This window comes from Somniosus microcephalus, chromosome 9, assembly GCF_052327205.1.
Source record: "Somniosus microcephalus isolate GS21.2 chromosome 9, FLI_Smic_1.0, whole genome shotgun sequence".
NCBI lineage: Eukaryota > Metazoa > Chordata > Chondrichthyes > Squaliformes > Somniosidae > Somniosus > Somniosus microcephalus.
Window position 1 is genome coordinate 139543138 of NC_140995.1, and position 19545 is coordinate 139562682.

Genomic DNA, 19545 nt, shown 5'->3' on the forward strand with positions numbered 1-19545 from the left:
GATTTTAAGGCTAAGAGGACGGCCTTCCAAACCGTCGTGTTCTCTCTTTCCACCTGGCCGTTCCCCCGGGGGTTGTAGCTGGTGGTCCTACTCGTAGCAATACCTCTCGCGAGCAGGTACTGCCGAAGTTCGTCGCTCATGAAAGATGAGCCCCTGTCGCTATGTATATAGCTAGGGAACCCGAACAAGGCGAAGAGGTCATTCAGACATTTGATGACCGTGGTACTGGTCATGTCTGGGCAAGGGATGGCAAACGGGAAACGGGAGTACTCATCAATTATGTTGAGGAAGTACACGTTGCGGTCAGAGGAGGGGAGGGGCCCTTTAAAATCGACGCTCAGGCGCTCGAAGGGGCGAGTGGCCTTGATCAGGCTTGCTCTGTCTGGCCTATAAAAATGCGGTTTGCACTCGGCACAGATTTTGCAGTTCCTGGTCATGGTCCTGACCTCCTCGATGGAGTAGGGCAGGTTACGGGATTTGATGAAATGGAAGAACCTGGTGACCCCTGGGTGGCAGAGGTCATTGTGGAGGGACTGCAGTCTATCAACCTGCGCATTGGTGCATGTACCACGTGATAGGGCATCTGGGGGCTCATTGAGTTTCCCGGGCCGGTACAAGATATCGTAATTGTAGGTGGAGAGTTCGATTCTCCACCTCAAGATCTTGTCGTTCTTGATTTTGCCCCTCTGCTTATTATTAAACATAAAAGCAACTGAACGCTGGTCAGTGAGAAGGGTAAACCGTTTTCCGGCCAGGTAATGCCTCCAGTGACGCACCGCTTCCACAATAGCCTGGGCCTCCTTTTCGACAGAGGAGTGTCGAGTCTCGGGGCCCTGGAGGGTCCTTGAGAAAAAGGCCACGGGTCTCCCCGCCTGGTTAAGGGTCGCAGCTAGGGCGAAGTCGGATGCATCGCTCTCCACTTGGAAGGGGATGGACTCATCCACTGCGTGCATTGTGGCCTTCGCAATATCGCTCTTGATAAGAGTGAAGGCTGCACACGCCTCTGGTGTCAGGGGGAAGGAGGTGGATTTGATGAGGGGCCTGGCTTTGTCCGCATAGTGGGGCACCCACTGGGCATAGTAAGAGAAAAACCCCAGGCATCTCTTCAGTGCTTTTTGGCAGTGGGGGAGGGGGAGCTCCATAAGGGGGCGCATTCTGTCGGGGTCGGGCCCGATGACTCCGTTCTCCACTACGCAGCCGAGAATGGCAAGGCGCTTGGTGCGAAACATACATTTCTCCTTATTGTACGTTAGGTTCAGCCGTTGGGCCGTACGGAGGAATTTTTCTAGATTAACGTCATGGTCCTGCTGGTCGTGGCCACAGATGGTGACGTTATCCAGATAGGGAAAGGTGGCCTGCAGCGCGTTCTGGTCAACCATCCGGTCCATCTCCCTTTGGAAGACCGAAACCCCGTTGGTGACGCCGAAGGGAAACCTAAGGAAGTGGTAGAGGCGGCCGTTCGCCTCGAAGGCAGTATACTGGCGGTCCTCATGGCGGATGGGGAGTTGGTGGTATGCTGACTTAAGGTCAATGGTGGAGAATACTTTGTATTGCGCAATCTGATTGACCATATCAGATATGCGAGGAAGGGGGTATGCGTCCAGCTGAGTGTACCGGTTTATGGTTTGGCTGTAGTCAATGACCAGGCGGCGTTTATCGGTGGTTTTAACGACTACAACCTGGGCTCGCCAGGGGCTGGTGCTCCCTTCGATAATGCCCTCCTTCAAGAGCCGCTCCACCTCAGAGCTAATAAAAGCTTTGTCCCCGGCGCTGTACCGCCTGCTCTTGGTAGCGATGGGTTTACAGTCGTGGGTGAGGTTAGCGAACAAGGGGGGGGGGACTTTGAGTGTGGTAAGGCTGCAAGTGGTGTGCGGCGGGCGATTTAAAAGGTGTTGGTTGCAGACTGTGAGTGGGGGGAGGGGTCCACCGTATGCTAATGTGACACTTTTAAGGTGGCACTGAAAATCCAACCCTAGCAGCACGGCAGCGCAAAGACGGGGCAGGACTAGAAGTTTAAAATTTTTATATTCTGTGCCCCTAACCGAAAGGGTCACCACACAGTAGCCGCCGACGTCCATTGAATGGGACTTAGACGCCATAGAAATCCGATGGCGCATTGGCAGGACCGTGAGGGAGTGGCTACGTACCGTGTCGGGGTGAATAAAACTCTCTGTGCTCCCGCTGTCAAATAGGCAAGTGGTGGCGCGGCCGTTTACTGTGATGTCCATCATGGACCTGGACAGATGATGAGGGAGGGCTTGATCCAGCGTAACGGAGGCCAGTGTATGGCTTAGTGAGTCGATATGGTCGTCCGACGAGACGGTGGTCGAGTCCGGAGACAAAATGGCGGTTGAGTGCGGCGGACAAAATGGCGGCGGCCATGCGGCCGGAGGTGCACAAAATGGCGGATAAGATGGCTGCCCCCACGGTTCGCACGCGGCGCTGCTGGCGTTCGCGGGTTTCCCCCTGCAGGCATTGGCGTAATGGCCTTTCTTCCCGCAGCCCGAGCAGGTAGCGGTCTTAGCTGGGCAGTGCGCTCTAGGGTGTTTTAACTGGCCACAGAAATTGCATTTTTGGGCCTGGTTACGGGGCATCGCGGCAGTTGGTACCGGGGGTGGCGGTCCCAGTTGATTTCAGGACATTGCTGCAGCAGTTGGTACCGGGGGCGGCGGTCCCATGTCCCAAGGTCGCGATGGCCATGGCGCGGCGCCGTTACGTGAGTATGCTTCGAGGTTTCGGTGGGCCGCATCTAACGAGAACGCAAGGGCTACGGCCGTCTTCAGGTCGAGCTCCTTGCTTTCGAGCAGTCTCTGCCGGGAGTAGTCGGACTGGAGGCCCCTAACGAAGGCATCACAGGTAAGTCCCTCCGCCTGCCCCGCAGCCGTTACCTCCTTACAGTCGCAGTCCCTGCAGAGTGTCTGTAACGCCCGTAAAAATGCCTCTACCGATTCCCCCGGTTGCTGCCTGCGGGATCCCAAGAGGTGTCTGGCGTAAATCGTGTTCACTGGGCGCGTGTATTGCCCTTTTAGTAGTTCGAGGGCCGCCATGTACGTAGCAGCGTCCCGGATGAGTGTATATACTTGAGGGCTCACCTGGGCGGTCAAAACTTTTAGTTTGTTCTCCTCCGATGTCACAGCGGAGGCTTCTAGGAAGGACTCAAAGCAGCTCAGCCAGTGTTTGAAATTGATCGATGAACCCGCTGCTTGAGGGTCGAGGTCCAGGCATGCTGGTCTGAGGGCTCGCAGCAACGCCTGCTGTTGTTGTTGCTGTTGTTGCTGCTCAGGTGTCGCCATTTTACTTTTAGTTAATAAAATTGATATGCTTATCAATTACTCCATAAAAGGCGATGAATTAGGAAGGTAATGAAAAGGCTTTTATTAACTAAAGAACAGAGCATGCCTCTCGTGGACGACTGTTTCCATGAAGGAAGTGGGTTGCCGAAACACCCACCTTTATACCTGGTCATGTGGGCGGAGCCAGCTGAGGCATGCATTGGTACACAGCGCCAACCAGAGGTAACAATATGCAATAACAGTGGTTTACCACAGGGTGGGGCTGAGTATCCTCCTCTCACCATGGGTGGCTGAGTGTCTGGGCACATAGAGCAGGCGGATACCAAAGCTGCACCTGAAGTGTTGCTTGCAGCTGCCTGACTCATGCAGGTGAGATGCCCTCCCACTGACTCTGTGAACACTAGCGGGGTCAGTGCTTGAGTCCAGCGCAGCTGCTCTGATCACAACCCATGAAATCTTGGGACCAAAGATTTAAAGTTTCACTTGTCATGCATGTAACATGCTGTAAATAATGCTTTGAATCTAGTTTTTAATTTTAATTTTTTTAGGAAAATTAATTCAGAACAAAATTGAAGAGGCTATGTTTTTAATGGCTTATGTGGGAAAAAAATCTGGTTACTTTCACTATCCTAAAATCATTTTAGGACTGTAAGTGGCATGCTCTCTGAATGGTCAATCTGGCTGTCAATCAAAATTGCTAGCAGTTGTACATACTGGTGCATGCTAGGAGTCTATTCAGTTGACAGCAATGAGTTTGGGAATATAAATGAACCAAACACTCAGGCATCTCACATAAGCACAGGCTGATTCGGCTTTTTAATATTATTTTCATGCAATTTTCAACCCCAAGTAAAACATACAAAAGAAACAAAACTAATGTAAAAATGCTTTGCAGTTTTACTACATCTTGTAAAATGCAAACTATTTCTCTTAAATCTGACTTGTAAAAACAAAACTTGAATGAATGTAAACGCCTTGGCTTTTTAGAATTAATTCTTGTGTTATCTAGTAACTAAATTACTTTGTGAAATTTATCATTCACATAAGCATTTGCTGCAAAATTACCATTTATGACCAGCTTATAATTGTTACGTCCATGTAATAATAAGAAAAGGACTGCAGAGAACGATCAACAGGTGTTTACTCAATGTGGTTCAAACTGCAACTGACTGTACAGATCACTACTCAGGGTTTATATACAGGTGTGGTCACTGCCGGTACTACAGGATACAGGAGCTGTAAAAAGTAGTTCTCCCCCTTAAAGGTACATACATTACAAGTCCTCCCCTTTTAGATTAACAGTACCATAACACTCATTTAACAATTAAATATCAAACTAATTACAATTAACACTTTTAACATGCAACATTAACTGAAAATAGTCTATTTATAAATTCAGTCTTTGGGGAGGCTTCCTGATTCTTTCTGGATAACGCCTTTCCCGAGTGTCTCGCTCTTGGTGCGGAGGCGATTCTAACACCCTGTCGTCAGTTGATTCATCAGCTTCCAATGCTATTGTTTCTGAGGTAGATGTGACCATCCACTGTGTACATTAGTGGCCCCTGCCATATCGTTCTTGGTTGCCATTTCTCTGTTTGGTAGTCGCGGGCCAAGACTGGTTGCCCTACATTGAAGCTCCTTGTCGGCTTCTCATTGATGTGCTGGAATTGCTTACTCTCAACATCTCTTCGTACATTTGGTCTGAGCAAATCCAGGCGAGACCTCAACCTTCGGTTAAAGAACATCATGGCCGGGGCCTGGTTGGTGACTGCATGTGTCGCATTTCTGTAGGCTAACAGGAAATTGTCCACCTTATGCTGCAGTGGAATGTTGTCATTGCACATGGCCTTTACTGCTTTTTTAAAGGTTTGTACGAACCTCTCAGCCAATCCATTTGTGGCTGGATGATACGGGGCGGATGTGTAATGCCTTACCCCATTCCTTTTCATAAATCTTCGAAACTCTTCGGACACAAACTGTGGTCTGTTATCAGAGCAAATCTGCTCTGGCAAGCTGTTCCTGGCAAAAATGGTCCGTAGGACTGCAATAGTTTTCTCCGTGGTGGTGGAGGACATTTTGATCACCTCAGGCCATTTCGAGTGCGCATCCACGGCTATTAAAAACATTGAGTCCATGAATGGACCAGCAAAATCAATATGCACCCGTTGCCATGGAGATGAGGGCCACTCCCATGGGTGTAGAGGGGCATGTGGTGGTGCATTTTGGACCTTCTGGCATCCTGAGCAGCTCTTTGTCAGGTCCTCGATTTGCTGATCGATCCCCAGCCACCACACATAAGCCCTAGCAAGGCTTTTCATTTTCACCCCTCCCAGATGACCTTCGTGAAGCTCATTTAGCACTCTCTCCCTTAACTTGGGTGGAATTACCACTCGAGATCCACACATCAAGGTCCACTGGCATACTGACAGCTGTTCTCTTCTGGATGAGAATGCTGGCAACAGTGAGTCGCCATGTGCTGGCCATCCCTTCACCGTCAAATCATATACCCGAGACAGTGTCGGGTCATTTCGTGTCTCCTTCTCTATACCAGCGTTAGTTACTGGCAAGCATTCAATTATAGTCGAATGAAATATTTCGACAGGATCCACTGCTGGTGCTTCCTCCGCAGTAGGCAGTGGCAGGCTTGATAGCCCATCAGCATTTCCATGCTGTTTCGTGCCCTTATACTCGATTTCATATTGGTGCGCCCCTAGAAAAAGGGACCATCTTTGTAGCCATTGCGCAGTCATCACCGGAACGTCCTTCTTTGGATTAAAGATGGAGACAAGTAGTTGCTGGTCAGTCAGCAAGGTGAACTTCTGCCCGTGCAGATAGTGATTGAACTTTTTCACTCCCCACACTAGGCTGAGGACCTCCCTGTCAATCTGGGCATAGTTACGCTCGGCTGAGGTTAGTGACCGAGACGCAAAGGCTACTGGCCTCTCCGAGCCGTCCGGGAATTTGTGCGACAGCACCGCTCCAATGCCATAGGGTGATGCATCACACGCCAACCGAATTGGTAGTGCTGGGTTGAAATGAGCCAACACCTCTTTTGATGTGATCAATGCTTTGCTCTTCTGGAAAGCTCATTTACATTCGTCACTCCACTTCCATGGTACCCCCGTTTGCAGTAGGGTGTTCAGTGGGTGTAGTACGGTAGACAAATTCGGCAAGAACTTATGGTAGTAGTTCACCAGCCCGAGGAACGACCTCAGTTGTGACACATTTTCCGGTGCTGGAGCCTTGACTACTGCCTCAATCTTTTCAGGGGACTTATGTACCCCCTCTTTATCAATAACGTGGCCACAATACGAGATCTGCTTCTGGAAAAACTCGCATTTGTGGCGATTAGCTCGGAGCCCATATTCCTTCAATCTAGTGAGCACCTGCTCCAGGTTGGCGAGGTGATCACTGTCATTTTCGCCCGTGACCAGGATGTCGTCCAAATACACTGGGTCCCTGGAATCCCTTGCAGGACTTGTTCCATTGCCCTTTGCCAAATTGCCGGAGCTGATGCTACCCCGAACACCAGCCGATTATATTGGTAGAGACCTTTATGAGTGTTGATCGTGAGGTACTGTTTCGAGGCTTCTTCTACCTCCATTTGCAGGTATGCCTGGGCCAGATCTTAGTGAAGCATTTCCCTCCAGATAGCGAGGCGAAAATATCTTCAATCCGTGGAAGCGGATATTGTACAGTGTGAAGGACTGGGTTCACTGTCACCTTAAAGTCCCCACAGATGCGAACCTTCTTTGGTTCCCCAGGCGTATTACTCAACGACCTCTTCATTACAGCAACGATGGGTGTAGCCCACTCGCTCCAGTCCACTTTGGACAGTACTCCTGAACGTTCCAAACCTTCCCGCTCTGCTTCGACGGCTGGGCGGATCGCATAAGGTACCGGTCTGGCCTTAAAAAACTTTGGGCTTGCATTTTCCTCTATTTTGATCATCGCTGTTATGCCTTTTAGTGTTCCGAGTCCTTGCTGGTACACTTCTTGTGCGTCAGTTAGCATTTTTGACAGTAGTCCAGGTGTGACGTCGTCATCCTTTTTGGCATCTACAGTCAGTGCTTGTATGGAATGCCAATCTAGCTGTATCTTCCGGATCCATTCACGTCCTAGTAGTGGTGGTCCTCCATCTGGCAATACATATAGGTCCATTTTTGGTGTTTCCTTGCCGTTATATATAACGTTCACCCTTATTTTTCCTTTGGGGTAGACTTTTTGCCCCGTGTACGTCTTCAAGACAACCTTTGTATCTCTCAAGGGTATATGTGAGAATAGCCGCTTGCAGTCCCTTCGGTTTATGACTGTTAGGGCTGATCCTGTGTCCAATTCCATTTTCACTTGGACTCCTGCTATCTTGAGCGTGACCCATATAGTTTGGTGATCCTCCGTTTTGATCACATGATGTAGTTTCAGACAACCCAGCTCCTTGCTTCTGGAGTCTGTATCACTCTTCTGTTCGTCTGAACTACTCTCCTTCACCTTATGTACCTTCTTGTACTTCTTGTTGTGTATGTACCTTTAAGAGAATAACTGGTCTCAGACTGCAGTACCGGCAGTGACCACCCCTGTATAAAAGGCACTAGTGAGCCTCTGTTGTTTTCAGTTTCATTATTGACTTCCACCAGTAAAGACTTGTTTTGTTCAACTCCTGCTGTCCGTGTCTCAATCATTCACGGACATAATACTGGCGACGAGCAGATACGAACCTACCTACAGTCTGCACCACCTCCTGGGATCCATTCCTACAGCGAAGTGAGCAGAGGTCGAGGCCAGAAAGAAAAGAAAGTAAGAGGCAGTAGAAACGGGCGTCGACCATGGGCATCCGCCCCTGTGTTAGCGGAGTTGAAGATTGCTGGAGAATCTGTCGGAAGCGGGGCCTGGTTCCTGTCGACGGTGCTTCAGCTAATCGGGCTGGTGGCAGGTAGTGCACTGATCCTTCCTGGGCTGCGGCGGTCGCGAACTCGAGCGGGTGGTTTGCAACGGGGCCGAGCAGCATTGTCGGGAAGAAGAGAGAGAGAGGGTGGAGCACACAGGGCGCGGCCGGTGCTACGAAGCCGGGCTGCATATAGACCCGAGAAGAGGGAGGCAAGAGTCCCACAGGGTTGTTCCACGACGGGAAAATAATTTTAAAAAGAAACATTAAACGCGCAGGAAACCGCGAGGAGCTGCAGGTTGCAACCGGAACCGCGGAAAGCAACGCTAGCAACAGCGGGGAAGAAGGCAAAGCGCGGGAGGCGCCATTTTGTTAAATCGGGGAAGAAGGCAAAGTGCGGGAGGCGCCATTTTAGATTTGCAAGATGCCGAAGACTGGCTGTATCACTGCTTTTGACAATACAACAGAGGACTGGACCACGTATGTTGAAAGAGTCGAGGTATATTTCGAGGCAAACGAAATAGCTGAGGAGAAAAAGGCATCGATATTGCTAAACTTAATGGGCGCTAGAACGTACGGCCTATTGCGGGACCTGATTACTCCAGCCAAACCGAAGGCGAAGAGTTTTAACGAAATTGTTGCTGTCCTACAGGAACACCTAAACCCTGCACCGCTGTTGATAGCAGAAAGATTTAAATTCCACAGGAGAACTCAGCATAAAGATGAGAGCAATGCTGAGTACCTTACGGAACTACGCAAGCTATCAAAGCACTGCCAGTTCGGAGCAGGACTGGCAGATACCCTACGGGACAAATTTGTCTGTGGACTCCTGAGTGAAGGAACACAGAAGAAGTTACTATCAGAGAAAGAGCTGACACTAGATAAGGCTTTCAGCGTGGCAGTATCGTATGAAGCAGCAGCCAGGGGAGCTGCAGAAATTCGACAAAAGCCACAGGAATACGGCACCCACGAAATGACACGGGGATTTGCAAAATGTTATTGCTGCGGCAGAACTAACCATGACCAGAAGGACTGCTGGTCCAAAGACAAAATATGCAGGCAATGCGGAAAAATGGGACACATTGCACGAGTTTGCAGGTCTGGGAAGAAGACCAGCGACAACAAAAAGGCTACTAAGGGACCGTACAAGAAAGTACAAAAGATGACGGACAGTAGTTCCGAAGACCAGATGAGCGATAGTGAATCCAGGAACAGGAGACTAAGCTGTCTCAAACTTCACAATGTAATCGCAAAAGAGGATCACCGAACCATTTGGGTCACCCTCACGATAGCAGGGTCCCAAGTTAAAATGGAATTGGATACAGGATCAGCGCTAACCGTCATGAATCGACGAGACTACGAGCGGCTATTCTCACACATACCCTTGAGAGAGACATCCATCATCTTGACGACGTATACGGGGCAAAAAGTATACCCCAGAGGAAAAATAAGGGTGCCTGTCGAATACAACGCCAAGAAAATACGGAAATTGTATCTCTACATACTGCCAAATGGTGGACCACCGTTATTGGGACGTGAATGGATCAGGAAGATAAACTTAGATTGGCACTCCATTCATGCAATGACGGTGGACGGTAAAAAAGATGAAGACGTCACTCCTGGATGATTGTCAACAATCTTAGCTAACGCCAAAGAGGTATTTCAACAAGAACTGGGCACGCTTAAAGGCGTAACCGCCTCGATAAAAATAGAAGAGAATGCAGTTCCCAAGTTTTTCAAAGCAAGACCGGTACCATATGCAATTCGCCCAGCCGTCGAGGCAGAGCTGGAGAATCTGGAGAAGGCAGGCGTGTTGTCTAAGGTCGACTGGAGCGAGTGGGCGACACCCATCGTTCCTGTCATGAAGAAAACGTTAAGCAATAAGTCCGGGGAGCCAAGGAAGATTCGCATCTGTGGGGATTTCAAGGTGACGGTGAACCCAGTCCTTTACACAGTACAATATCCTCTTCCAAGGATAGAAGACATCTTCGCCTCACTGTCTGGAGGGAAGCGTTTTACAAAAATTGACCTAGCACAAGCATATTTGCAGATGGAGGTTGAAGAGTCCTCTAGGAAGTATCTCACGATAAACACTCACAAAGGTCTTTACCAGTATCATCGATTGGTATTCGGAGTAGCATCGGCTCCGGCGATATGGCAAAGAGCGATTGAACAAGTCCTGCAAGGGATTCCGGGGACTCAGTGTTACTTGGACGACATCCTTGTGACAGGTGAAGATGACAGTGAACACCTTAACAACCTAGAACAGGTGCTCACTAGACTACGGGAACATGGGCTACGAGCCAACCGCCCCAAGTGCGAGTTTTTTAAGAAACAGATATCGTATTGTGGCCACGTGATTGATGAAGAGGGGTTACATAAGTCCCCTGACAAAATTGAAGCGGTTGTTAAGGCCCCAGCACCTGAAAATGTGTCGCAACTGAGGTCATTCCTCGGATTGGTGAATTACTACCATAAGTTTTTGCCGAATTTGTCGACAATTCTGCACCCACTGAACGCCCTGCTACAAACAGGGGTAGCATGGAAATGGAGCAATGATTGTAAGCGGGCCTTTCAGAAGACTAAGGACTTAATCACTTCAAGGGAAGTATTGGCTCACTACAACCCAGCACTGCCGATCAGACTGGCGTGTGATGCGTCTCCCTACGGCATTGGGGCGGTACTGTCACATAAATTCCTTGATGGTTTAGAGAGGCCGATAGCTTTTGCGTCACGCTCGTTAACTTCTGCCGAGCGTAACTACGCCCAGATTGACAGAGAGGCCCTCAGCCTAGTGTGGGGGGTGAAGAAGTTCAATCACTACCTGCACGGTCAGAAATTTACTCTACTAACCGATCATCAACCTCTTGTCTCTATTTTCAACCCTCAGAAGGGCGTACCGATAATGACAGCACAACGGCTGCAGAGGTGGTCCCTTTTCCTAGGGGCACACCAATATGACATCGAGTACAAAGGAACTAAACAGCATGGGAATGCTGATGGATTGTCACGCCTACCGTTGCCGACGGTGGAAGAAGAAGACCTTGCAGTGGATCCAATGGAGTTATTCCACTCGACCATAGTCGAATGTCTCCCTGTGATGAATGCAAACATAGAAAAGGAAACACGAAATGACCCGACACTATCACGGGTCTATGATTTAATGGTGAAGGGATGGCCAGCACATGACGAACCACTGCTGCCAGCATTCTCGCCGAGAAGAGAACAGCTGTCAGTGTGCAGAGGAACCTTGATGTGTGGATCCAGAGTAGTAATTCCACCTAAGTTGATGGATAGAGTGCTCAATGAGCTTCATGAGGGTCATCTGGGTGGGGTAAAAATGAAGAAGTTAGCCAGAGCGTTTGTGCGGTGGCCGGGAATAGACAGAGAAATCGAAGAGATGACCAAGAGTTGTGCAGAATGCCAGAAGGTCCAAAACGCCCCACCACAAGCTCCTCTGCATCCATGGGAGTGGCCCTCATCTCCATGGCAAAGGGTGCACATTGATTTTGCTGGTCCCTTCATGGACTCGATGTTTTTAATTGCGGTGGATGCACATTCAAAGTGGCCAGAGGTAATAAAAATGTCCTCAACCACCACGGAAAAAACTATCACAGTCTTACGAACCATATTCGCCAGGAATGGGCTGCCTGAACAGATTTGCTCTGACAATGGACCACAGTTTGTGTCTGAAGAGTTCCGGAGGTTCTTAAAGAACAATGGTGTTAAGCATTACACATCTGCCCCATATCATCCAGCCACTAATGGATTGGCCGAGAGGTTTGTCCAAACATTCAAGAAGGCTATCAAGGCAATGTGTAATGAAGACATACCCCTACAACACAAGGTGGACAACTTCTTGTTTGCCTACCGGAATGCGACACATGCGGTTACCAACCAAACTCCAGCCATGATGTTCTTCAATCGAAGACTACGATGCCGCTTGGATTTGGTTAAGCCAAATGTCCGAAGAGATGTGGAGAACAGGCAGTTTCAGAATATGAATGAAAGGCCGACCAGGAGTTTTAAGATAGGTCAACCAGTTTTGGCCCGGGACTACCGCACTGAGAAATGGCAGCCAGGAACGATTTGTACACGGCAAGGACCTCTCATGTATACCGTAGACGTTGGAGAGAGCATTGTAAGACGCCATGCTGACCAGATTCTAGAGCCACTGGAAAACGTCAACTCCACACCACGATCTGATACACCTGGCAATGAAATCGACGTACCAATTGCAGCTACCGCAGAACCGGTGATATTGGAAGCAGATGAACCAAACAATGACATTGATCCCGACTCAATATTGCCAGAAGAACCTGATACCCCAAAGAGGCGTTATCCAGACAGAATCAGGAAGCCTCCTCAAAGACTGAACTTATAATTGCTTAAACTTAACCAATGTATCTAGCAACCGTAATTGTGATTGTAATTAGTTATCATTTAGTTGTTAAATGAATGTTATGTACTGTTTATCTAAAAGGGGAGGAATTGTTGTGTATGTACCTTTAAGAGAATAACTGGTCTCAGACTGCAGTACCGGCAGTGACCACCCCTGTATAAATGGCGCTAGTGAGTCTCTGTTGTTTTCAGTTTCACTATTGACTTCCACCAGTAAAGACTTGTTTTGTTCAACTCCTGCTGTCCGTGTCTCAATCATTCACGGACATAATACTTCTCCTGTGGAGATTTCTTGCTGCTGGTTTTCTTTCCCGACCTGCAGACTCTTGCTATGTGTCCTACTTTTCCACACTGTCTGCACACTTTGTCCTTGAACCAGCAATCATTATGGTCGTGTGTTGTTCTGCCGCAGCGATAGCACTTCACTGTTCCGTATGACATTTCATTTGTGCCATATTCTTGCGGTCTCTGTTGTATCTCTGCAGTGCCCCATGCTGCTGCTTCGTGTGATACTGGAATGCTGAAAGCCTTGTCCAGCGTAAGATCCTTTTCTGATAGAAGCCATTTCTGGGTTCCTTCACTTTGAAGCCCACACACAAACTTGTCCCTTAAAGTATCTGCTAGTCCCGTTCCAAACTGGCAGTGTTTCGATAGCTTGCGCAGTTCCATTAAATACTCAGCATTACTTTCATCTTTATGCTGGTTCCTTTTGTGAAACTTAATTCTTTCTGCTTTCTGCAGCGGTGTGGGGTTTAAGTGGTCCTGTAGGATTGACGCTATGTTTTCAAAATCCTTTTTTACTGGCTTCTCTGGGGTTACTAGGTTTCGTAGTAAGCCATACGTTTTTGCACCCATTGAATTCAACAATACCAGCGCTTTCTGTCATCTGGCACTTCATTCGCCTTGCAGTATACTTCTATGCGTTCGACATATGTCGTCCAATCTTCGACTTCATTGTCGAACGCTGTGATACTGCCACTCTTCGGAACTTTTGGGTGTGGTTAGACTGGCTTAAAATGGTGTCTCCCGCGCTTTCCTTTCTTCCCCGCTGCGGCTTAAAATGGCGTCTCCCGCGCTGCTGCCAACGCCGCTCTCGGCGGTCCTCGTGGCAAATGGCGACGCCCTGTGGGTTTTCTGCGCTGCTCCTGCGCTGCTGCCAACGCCGCTCTCTGCGGTCCTCGTGGCAATGGCAGCGCCTCGCATTTTCCTGCGTGCCTCTCTCCTCCGTTGACGTTGCTTGGCCCTTGAACACCGGCTGCACGCTGCGTGTTTTCCTTCATGCCTCTCTCCCCCATTGACGCTGCTCGGCCCTTGAACACTGGCTGCGCTCTGCTCTCTCTCGCCTCTCTCCCCTGTTGACGCTGCTCGGTCCTGAACACCGGCTGCGCCCTGTGCGCTCTGCCCTCTCTCTCTCCCCCGTCGACGCTGCTCAGCCTTTTTCTGTGCCGCTCGGTCGGGCTCTAGCCCATCGCTGTCCAGGAAGGGTCTGCGCAGTACCTGTTGCCAGCCCGTTTCGCTGGACCACCGTGACTGGAAAGCCAAGCCTGGCTCTCGACAGCCTCCCCTGCGATGCTCAAATCTCCGCTGGATGACTGGGCGGTTGCCCGTGGCTGACGCCCGTGCTTCTGGACTCGACCTTCTTCCACTGTTCTCCAGGAGCGAATCCCTGGGAGGTGATGCAGAGTTGCAGGTAGGTTTGAATCTGCTCGTCGCCAATGTTACGTCCGTGTAATAATAAGAAAAGGACTGCAGAGAACGATCAACAGGTGTTTACTCAATGTGGTTCAAACTGCAACTGACTGTACAGATCACTACTCAGGGTTTATATACAGGTGTGGTCACTGCCGGTACTACAGGATACAGGAGCTGTAAAAAGTAGTTCTCCCCCTTAAAGGTACATACATTACAATAATGTCATATAGTCCTGTTGGAAAAGTAGTCCAATGTTAATGCATCATTGAAGTACAAATCAGCGTAATAAACAATCATTTTGACTCTCTCTGCATTTCAGTGCCATAATAGAAAATATTTACCAACTTCCACGTCTTTTTCTGAGCATGTTTGGTGTGACTATGTAACTCTGGGCTGTTTTGAACATTTTGATATGCTCCTTATTGAAAGGATAAGCTGGACATCCAGGAACAAAATTCAGATTCATTGGTACAGAAGTGGTGAGCTGCCCTGTTATAGAAATTTCAGAATCTCTTCTTGTATTTGGGTTGGGACATACAAACTGCCCTCTCCGTTTAAAATGCTCTCTCACATGCACTAGATATTTCAACTCAACATTACTTTCTTTCTTGAAACAAATTATATAACTGTTTGGAAAGAAATGGCAACATAAAATGCCGTAGCTCGATGCTAAAATCGCAACTGACTCAATCACTGGGGAATACTTGTCAGCTTGTATGTTAATATATGCAGGAACAAAAGAAATCCACACAATTAAGTAAATGAGCATGCTGAATGTGATAAGTTTAGCCTCATTGTATTTATCAGGAGCCTTCCTTCCTGTAAAAGCAAGAAGGAAGCAGACACATGCAAGTAAAGCGATGTATCCTAACATTACACCAAATGCTACATGGGAACCCTCATCACATAACAGCAAAATGATTTTGGGGAAATCTTTATATTTTATAATTTGCGGACTATTTAAACACAACCACATTGCACAAATGATTACTTGAATTCCTGTGGTAGCTATTATAATAGGCACTGGCTTGAAGACATACTTTATCCTTTTATGGGTAATTGGATTAAAACTAAAAGCCAGTATGATCCTAATAGATTTCACCAAAATACAGGAAACGCACAAAGTAAAACTTACACCAAAAAGTGGGTGCTGGATTTTACAAATGTAATCAAGTGGCTCTCCAATAAACAATGTCACACTGACAAAGTTAAGTAACAGTGAGAACAGCATTATGTAACACATCCAACCTCCAGCAGCTTTCACAGCTGGTGTGTGCAGGCTTTTTGTGATTATTATAGTTATTACAAAGATTACAAAAGTTCCTTGGCTGGCAGCTGTTATCAGCACAATCGATGCTATTTCATTCCATCTGAGAAACTCTATAGTTCTTTCCTGGCACGTCGGACTTCCTGCCTCAGACCAGTGATCCTTGGGGCATTCTTCACAAAGATTGGAATCTGCAGCGAAAAGGGCAGTACTGGTAACTGATGGAATCCTATAAAAAGTAGAATAGAATTTTCTAATGATTTATCAGCATTTGTAAACTGAAGGTCCAGACAACTATTCTTTGCTTCTTTATTTCACAACTGTTCCAAGATGTGCATCACAGTTGATTCCTACCATTTCTTGCAGAGTAGTATCCCACTGGACAGGGTGTACACCCATAACAGCAAGGGCTTCTGGAGCTTGCATTCTTCCTCTCTCCCGGCATACAGGTTTGTGAGCAATTAGATAATATAACCTATGGGAAATACAACACAAACACAATGCTGAACTGACTAGGTTGATAAATGTGGTGATCATTCTACTTGGACCAGAGCCTTGTGCAGACTGAACTTTTCTGCCCTGGCTCATGATTTTATCTTCTGTGGTCTGTCCAACTCGGGGGTGATGGGAGCTGAGGCCGGTTGCTGAAATACCATATCTCAGCGCAATATCATCTCAGCATCCAAACATCAGAATTCGTGAGGAGTTAGTGGCTCGAACTCGTAGACGAGACAGCTGTAAGCATGCTTTTTGAACCATGACGTACAGTTGAATAAAAAAGTGGCTGCAATTATATTTGGATAACTCAGTGATTATAGAGTCATAGAGTTATACAGCACAGAAATCGGCCCTTCGGCCCATCGTGTCCGCGCCGGCCATCAAGCCCTGTCTATTCTAATCCCATTTTCCAGCACTTGGTCTGTAGCCTTGTATGCTATGACATTTCAAGTGCTCATCTAAATGCTTCTTGAATGTTGTGAGGGTTCCTGCCTCTACCACCCTTTCAGGCAGTGAGTTCCAGATTCCAACCACCCTCTGGGTGAAAACATTTTTCCTCAAATCCCCTCTAAACCTCCTGCCCCTTACCTTGAAACTATACCCCCTGGTTATTGACCCCTCTACTAAGGGGAAAAGTTCCTTTCTATCTACCCTATCTATTCCCCTCATAATTTTGTACACCTCAATCAGGACCCCCTCAGCCTTCTCTGCTCTAAGGAAAACAACCCCAGCCTGTCCAGTCTTTCTTCATAGCTGAAATGCTCCAGCCCAGGTAACATCCTGGTGAATCTCCTCTGCACCCTCTCCAATGCAATCACATCCTTCCTATAGTGTGGTGACCAGAACTGGCCTAACTAAAATTTTGTACAGCTCCATCATAACCTCCCTGCTCTTATATTCTATGCCTTGGCTAATGAAGGCAAGTATCCCATATGCCTTTTTAACCACCTTATCTACCTGTCCTGCTGCCTTCAGGGATCTATGTACATGCACACTAAGGTCCCTCTGATTCTCTGTCCTTCCTAGGGTCCTACCATTCATTGTGTATTCCCTTGCCTTGTTAGTTCTCCCAAAATGCATCACCTCACACTTTTCAGGGTTAAATTCCATTTGCCACCATTCTGCCCATCCAACCAACCCGTCTATATCATCCTGTAGCCTGAGGCTTCCCTCCTCGCTATTTACCACTCCACCAATTTTCGTCATCTGCGAACTTACTGATCATACCTCCTACATTCATATATGAGGAAGGCAATTTGACCCATCTGTGTTCATCCATCCATAAAGACCTCAAAGTCCCCCACTGCAGTACCCAATTTATTCTTAGCTGATTCCAGAGATATATTAATCTGGAACTCCATTTCATGCATTGATCTGTGTGTGAAGAAAAACTTCCTGATATCTGGAACTCTCTCCTCCAAGAAGCCATTGAGACTAGGTCAATTGAAAATATCAAAGCTGAAATGATTTTTGTTAGGCAAGTACATTAAGAGATATGGAGACACGGTGGGTAAATGGAGTTAAGATAATGATCAACCATGATCTAATTGAATGGTGGTGGAACAGGCTCGAGGGGTTGAATGGCCTACTCCTATTCTTATGTTCCTATATCAGTCCTAAATTTGTCTTTTACTAATTTGAGCCTGTGTCCCCTTATCCTAATCTTACAATTTAATTTAAAGTAATTTTCTGGATTTATTTTCTCTATACTATTTACTATCTTAGATACCGTTCAGGCACATCCTTTCAGGGCTGAAGAGTCCGGGAGGGAGAAATTCAGTATCGCCCTGTTTGGGGGCGGTAACTTTTGAAAGCAGGGAAACTTAGCGCCAGGCGCTAATGATTCTTAGCTTTTAAAAAATTGGGTTTTAGCGCTCCAGGAAGGAAGTGGAATGCAAATCAAGCACATAAAGGGAAGGGCCATCGCTGCAGGCTCTGCAAGGGGAAAACTTACCTGGTCCCCGACGGAAGCCGCAATCCAGCCTGATCAGCCCGATGCAGTGCAGCAGAGTGCTGGGCTGATCAGTCGCTGGCAAAGGCAAAGGAAAAAAAAAAGAGAGACAGCATTTCAGAATTTTTTTTACTTACCTCGGCCACCTCGTCTTTAAGTATCAACCCCGAACACCCGGCCTCCCGATGAACACCTCCTGCAGCTGCCGGTGTTTTTGCCTGGTGATGCTGCAGGGGGTGGAACCGAAGTTCGGGTCTGGGGCGTTACCGGGGCGCTGCGCAGCCGAATGATGTCATGATCTCCGGGCGCAGGAGATTGTGGCGCTAGGGGTTACCGCTGCCGCAAACCGCCAGGTGAATTTCGCGGGTGGTGGTAACATTACTGCATCCGGGCGGTAAGTCGTTAGCGCCCTGTTATCGCCCTCCGGAGGCGTTAACGGGAGGCGCTAAGGAGGCCAATTTCTAGCAGAAGGTTTCTCCAGTCTTTCCTCAAAACTCAGACCCATAACACTAGGGATCAGCCTTTTGGCTTGTCTCTACATTGCCACCAATGCTTAAATGTCTCTCTTGGTGACCAGAATTAGACACAATACTCAAGGTATAGTCAGACCAGCACACCATACAGTGTTATAATGACTTCCCTGACTTGTATTCTAATTTTTATGGCTAAATATTTCATAACTAGATTGGCTTTATTGATTGCTGCTCTACACTGGTTGGACATGCTGACTCTTGAGTCTACTAACATTCCTTCAACTTCATCCTTAGCTATTTCAACACCATTCATGATGACACATTTCCTACATTACAACAATGATTACACTTCAAAAGTACTTGATTGTCTCTAAACCGCTTTGGGATGTCCTGAGGTTGTGAAAGGCAGCAGAGAAATGCAAGTTCTTTCTTTCTTTACCATTTATACTTCCAGTGTGTAGCTCTTTATACATGTCCTCATTAAGTTCTATTTGCCATTGTTCTGTCCACTTACATATTTTGTTCAACTCATTCTGTAATTTCTGAGTTGTATCTTCTGATTCCACTGCCCCTCCTAGTTTCCACATCACCAATTTGCATTGAGTTTCTAAATCCAAGACATTGGTGACAGTAGTGGTCCCAACACCAATTCCTGGGGCACCGCATTCAATACTTCTGCCACCCTGGCATGATTTCCCCAACAAATACCCATTGTTTTCTACCCTTCGACTACTTACAGCTTTGAGTGTAACTCATAGCCTTTTGTGTGGAACTTTGTCAAATGCCTTTTGGTAGGCCATAAGCAATAGGAACTTTGGGCCACACATTTAGTTCCCATTATAATTTTTGCTGCTTTAATTATCAAGCACATGCTACATATAAAGGGTAATATGGAAAAAATAACAAGTATTATTTTATATTTTAAAATTTTTTCTCCTAGGTCGGCTTATTTAAGCCTAAAATTAAGCAAACTAAACATAAAAGTCTTCCTAAAACATGTCCCGTAAGTAAAGAAAAAAACTAGAAATGACTGTCAGTAAAGATACTGGATAAATGCTTAATGTGCTAGAATGACATTTCTCTATCTG

The 19545-nt window shown here is 47.4% G+C and overlaps 1 protein-coding gene across 1 annotated transcript; it reads right to left on the minus strand.

The window, feature by feature from the left end:
- Window positions 1–14605: 14605 nt before the first annotated feature.
- LOC147112724 (G protein-coupled receptor family C group 6 member A-like) lies at window positions 14606–17273 on the minus strand. Its single transcript, XM_085998210.1, has 3 exons — window positions 17268–17273; window positions 15890–16010; window positions 14606–15726 (listed from the first exon to the last, which is right to left on the minus strand). The coding sequence occupies exons 1-3, from the start codon at window positions 17271–17273 to the stop codon at window positions 14606–14608; spliced, it is 1248 nt and encodes a 415-aa protein (XP_085854336.1).
- Between the last annotated feature and the right edge of the window lie 2272 nt (window positions 17274–19545).

Coding starts and splice junctions, on each gene's coding strand:
- LOC147112724 (XM_085998210.1), bottom strand. Junction 15,727..15,889: donor ATACTACTCTGCAAGAAATG/GTAGGAATCAAC, acceptor TTTTCGCTGCAG/ATTCCAATCTTTGTGAAGAA.